The sequence below is a fragment of the Corylus avellana genome, chromosome 3 (genome assembly GCF_965113065.1).
Source record: "Corylus avellana chromosome 3, dhCorAvel1.hap1.2, whole genome shotgun sequence".
Classification (NCBI taxonomy): domain Eukaryota; kingdom Viridiplantae; phylum Streptophyta; class Magnoliopsida; order Fagales; family Betulaceae; genus Corylus; species Corylus avellana.
The window spans coordinates 18,932,873-18,937,313 of NC_142492.1; the positions used below are offsets into that span (position 1 = coordinate 18,932,873).

The 4,441-nt window shown below is 39.9% G+C and overlaps 1 protein-coding gene and 1 non-coding gene across 2 annotated transcripts; both read right to left on the bottom strand.

Annotated features, from left to right (window-relative positions):
* Positions 1-901: 901 nt before the first annotated feature.
* LOC132176789 (small nucleolar RNA Z122) lies at positions 902-990 on the bottom strand. Its single transcript, XR_009439648.1, has one exon. It is a non-coding gene; the product is annotated as a small nucleolar RNA Z122 (small nucleolar RNA).
* A 202-nt stretch (positions 991-1,192) lies between these two features.
* Positions 1,193-2,916, bottom strand: LOC132176601 (uncharacterized). The gene has a single exon (XM_059588856.2). The coding sequence runs from the start codon at positions 2,707-2,709 to the stop codon at positions 1,486-1,488; it is 1,224 nt and encodes a 407-aa protein (XP_059444839.1). The 5' UTR covers positions 2,710-2,916; the 3' UTR covers positions 1,193-1,485.
* Between the last annotated feature and the right edge of the window lie 1,525 nt (positions 2,917-4,441).

A 4,441-nucleotide genomic window follows, 5' to 3' on the forward strand; every position in this document is an offset into this window, starting at 1 on the left:
AAAATCCGGGTTAAGATAAAATGGAGGGGTAAAATAGGATTTACAAAAAATTATTGATTAGAGAGCCTGCACCCACCACCACCACAATGAATAAAAGATTCTTTTATATATATATATATATATATATATATGTTTCTCTCACCGCCTCAACGTCAAATCAGAAGTAGCAGCAGCAGCTTGCTTTAATTTATTGGAAGCGCCAAGACGTGTTCTATTTAGCATTCGCGCAGAGTAGACACGGGACCTAGACCAGCGGGGACAACGACAAACTTAATTTTCGCTTTCACTCCCTCGCACATGGCCCCCTTTCCTTCTTATATACCATGCTATGCCCACCAAACCGTAGGCCAGCTAGGGTCAGCATCTTTCCTCTACTACGCTTGGCGCGCCACTCTCCTCTCTCCCCAATTACCAAATTACCATTGCTTTTTTGGCTCCTCAATTCTTACATCAACGTTATCTAATATTTTTTTATTATTTTCTTAAGCCACCAAGAAAAGGAAAGTAATTGTAAGAAAGAAAAGTAAATGATTAAAACAAGAATTAAGTTAGTTAAAGTAGAGTACTTTCCTAAAAGTAGCTAATTAAAAAGTAAATACATGTATTAAATAATGAAAAAAAAAAAGTCGTTAAGACATAATTAATTTGTGCCTCCATCTCCTCAACTCTGCAAGAATTTAGCGAGAAATCAAGCAAAGCTTCATTAATGGTGGCAATTCCTTTATGGTAGTCGCAAAAAGAGTACACCGATGAGTAAGCTCGTCCATAATAATATTTAATCCTAGCATCGGAATCACACGTGGTCCACAGTCCCGACCACCCCAGGCATAAAGAGATAAAATATGGTAGGTAATTTAATAATAATAATAATAATAATAATAAATACTAGAATATAGAGGAGCGTGGGATCAGACTGACGTGCAAAAAACACTATTCCGCAGAGCTGGCGCCTCTGACCAAAATGTTTGAATCTTGGCATCATTTCCCATGACTCCCACGCTAAACAACAAATCAATGTAAAATTTGCATGGAAAGAGACACATTAGATAAAGCCCCCACCACCCCCTTCCCTTTTCTTTTCCTTAAAAGTAGAGTTATTTTCTAAATCGCAGATAATCTCTAACAAATAGTGTAAACAGTCCTACGTGCTCGTCAAGCGCGTGCGTTACAGAGGCCTCATGAACAGGAAACGAAAAAAAAGAAGAGGCAGAGAGATTCCATATCTTTCAGATCAGGAAGAAGAACAAACCAAGAACAAGTCCTACAACAGATCCTGGAAATCTACTACCCCCCTGGGCTTTGCTTTTACCATCAATGTTAGCAGAAAACGTACGTAGAACAACCACGATGATGATGACAATAACAAGAAATCCCCGCATATTTACACGATCTAAAATCAGTTGAAAGCGAAAGAGAAAATAAAGGAGGCAATTAACCACCTACCCCCGGAAAGAACAATCTTGTGCTGTATTATTTTTCGTGAGATCAGGTTCGATCGCTGCGGTTCCTGCTATTAGCGTGCGACCCTCTGCTGTTCCCTCCGGCTCCGTTCCCTTCTCGCTTCTGCGGCGACGAGAACAGCTGGCCGAATCCGAAGACGGAGACGGACTTGGAGGATCCGCGAAGTGAACATACTGGAACATTGAGAACCGGAGTGACCCTGACGTTGGCGGAGTAGGAGCGCTCCATCCCCCTGTGCTTGAACGGTCTGGGCCCGCCGTTGAAGCTACTGGGACTGCTTGAGCTCCGTTCCAAGCTCTGGAAAACTATCTTCCCCGACGAGTTCATTCTTGGGCTGTCCACCGAAACCCCCCTACTCCCCACCCCACCCGACTGCTCCCCCGCCGTTGCCCTCCTCATCGGGCTCCGTCCCACCCTCGTCGGATTCGGATTATTGTCCGACGATGTTGTACCCCTCGGCTTCACTATTCTCATTCTTGGCCGCTGAAGGGATTTCGGGTTCGGGTTCGCGTTGGGCTTATCCGAGTCGAGCGAGAGCCTCGGGAGATCTTCGTGCTCGTGACCCGATGACGACGACGACAGAGAGAGACGAGAGGACATGGAGACGGACTCACAGTCCGAGTCCTTCAACAATGGTAAGCTCTGTGAAGCGTCGGAGGATGACGACGAAGATTTCGAGCTTCTGTGGAGGAAATACTTCAGGGACTTGGGGTTCGTGCTCGAAGACGACGACCATGACGTCGTTTTGTGGCTCTCAGTTTTGGGGTTAGTGTTCTGGTACAACTTCTTCAACCCCAGAAGCTCCTTCCAACGACTCGAACACCTCGGAGCTTTTGGAGAGAACAGGTAAGGGTCCGTTCCTAAGATTTCCGTTCTCCGGCGAGACTTGGCCGAGTCCGGCGACCTGATCTCTGACGAAGTGGTTAACTCGTTCAGTGAAGGTTTGACCGACGAGAGCAGCAGCGGCATCAGCTTCCCGTCGGAGAAGAGCTCGTCGGCCGGGAGCATGGCGACCGGATCCTCGAGCCTAAACTCGAAATCTCCAACCGGAGCTTCCGGATCTGGCTTCTCTGACGCGTAGTCGGCCACCGTAGAGGGCGGTTTGGGTCCGGCAAGCTTAGACGGGCCTTCCTCGCGGCTGAAGGAGACGCGAGGACTAAGCCAGCCGTAGGAAGGGAAGGTCGCCGGAGGGCAGTCAAGGAAGTTATCCGGCGACATCCCTATGTTGTTGACGCATGCTGAAGCCATTTCCAAAAACGTAGTGCAGTATTTTGAACCTGAAAGCTCCAAGTTTCATCGGAATCACATTGACGGAAAATGCAGCAAGATCTCTAGAGAGAGAGAGAGAGAGAGAGAGAGAGAGGTTTTGTTAGCGCTGTGTTAGGGTTTGGGAGAAAGAAGCGTGTTGCATTAGTGTGCAGTGGTGTCATGCTTCAGGGTACATATTTATATAACTCGGAACTCAGAAGCAGGGCCACCTGCCCCTTTCTCTCTCTCGTTTCCTATTGCAACTCAATGAATAATTTAATTATATATTTCTATTCTCTTTTTCTTTTCCAATTTAATTTAATTATAGTTTTCTCTAATCTGTGTTATGAAAATATCCCAAGGTTTTGAAAACTTGGCTGGACAACACAACGTGTTGGACGATGATAAGTTTAGCAATTCATGAGTGATTGATTTTTTCTTTTCAAAAAAAATTTATATTTAGCCTTTGGATTTTATTTAGATTTCTATTTATTAGGTTTCTAATTCCGACAATAAACTCATTAAATTTTGCCTAAGCTTAAATACGTCTTTTAATCTGTCAAAAGTCCAACATCAATGCCTTGTCAATAGATGCCACATCATCTAACAAAATAAAAATCCATTCTTATATATATATATATATATATATATATATGGTTTAAGGTTTAAGGTTTAGGAAATACCACAATACTCCACTCAAAAAATACTACAATTTGATTAAATCATTATCTAATTTCTTCATTGATAAAATAGTCTGTAAATAGACTACAATTGATAACACGAAAACACATAAAAGATAACATATCAAATATTCAATAAACCTAATCCTAAATAATTAAAATCCTATTTTAACTCAACTATTAATCTAATCTAATCCTAATGAATTGGAATGTAATTTCAACTCAACTTTATTCTATCCCTTATCACTGCATCCAAATACATCGTAGTGGCATCAGAAGTACTTGAGCAACGAGAAGGAACAACAGAACCAGCAAAGATATAAAATAGACAGAGTTCCTCAGTGGTATGACCAAAAAACCATACTCTCCTTGCTTAATAATTGCAAAGTTGGTTTGGTAAGAGCTAGAATTATGGTTTAATTATAAAGGACAAGATTAAAATATAGAATTGAACAAAAAATAATTAATTAACGAAATAAATAAATACAAATTCAATAAAATTTAATTATCTCTTAAAACATGTAAATGTAACTTGTAATTTATATTTTTCTTATTAAGAAAAGATTTACGAGCATATTTGCTAAATTTATCCCAACACAAGCTCATTTAAAATTTAATTGGGGCTCAATAGAATTAATGTTCTCCTTATTTAAATATAAAATTTTAGATAAATACTTTCATTTATTTAAGAGTAATCAAAATAAAATTTATTTGCTTACCTCAAAATTTTTAAGAAAGAGAAACTCTTGTCTTGGAGTCTTGGTAAATCCATTCTAGACATTATGTTTCTTCGCAGCAAAACTCTGAATTTATTAAAACAATATTTTTACAAAGTGTGTTGGTTGATATGTATAAGAGAAATTCTACTCTTCTTAAATTTTTTTTCTCTAAAAATTGGTTTCAGATGATGAGACAAATGACTCTAATTACTTTGACAATTTTTATTGAGAGGCATAAAAATCAGTATTACCTTTTGAGTTTAAGAGCACAAAGTTTGTAATTTGCTTCGAAAAAAAAACAGATTTTAAAATAGAAAATTTGTAACGCCAAGT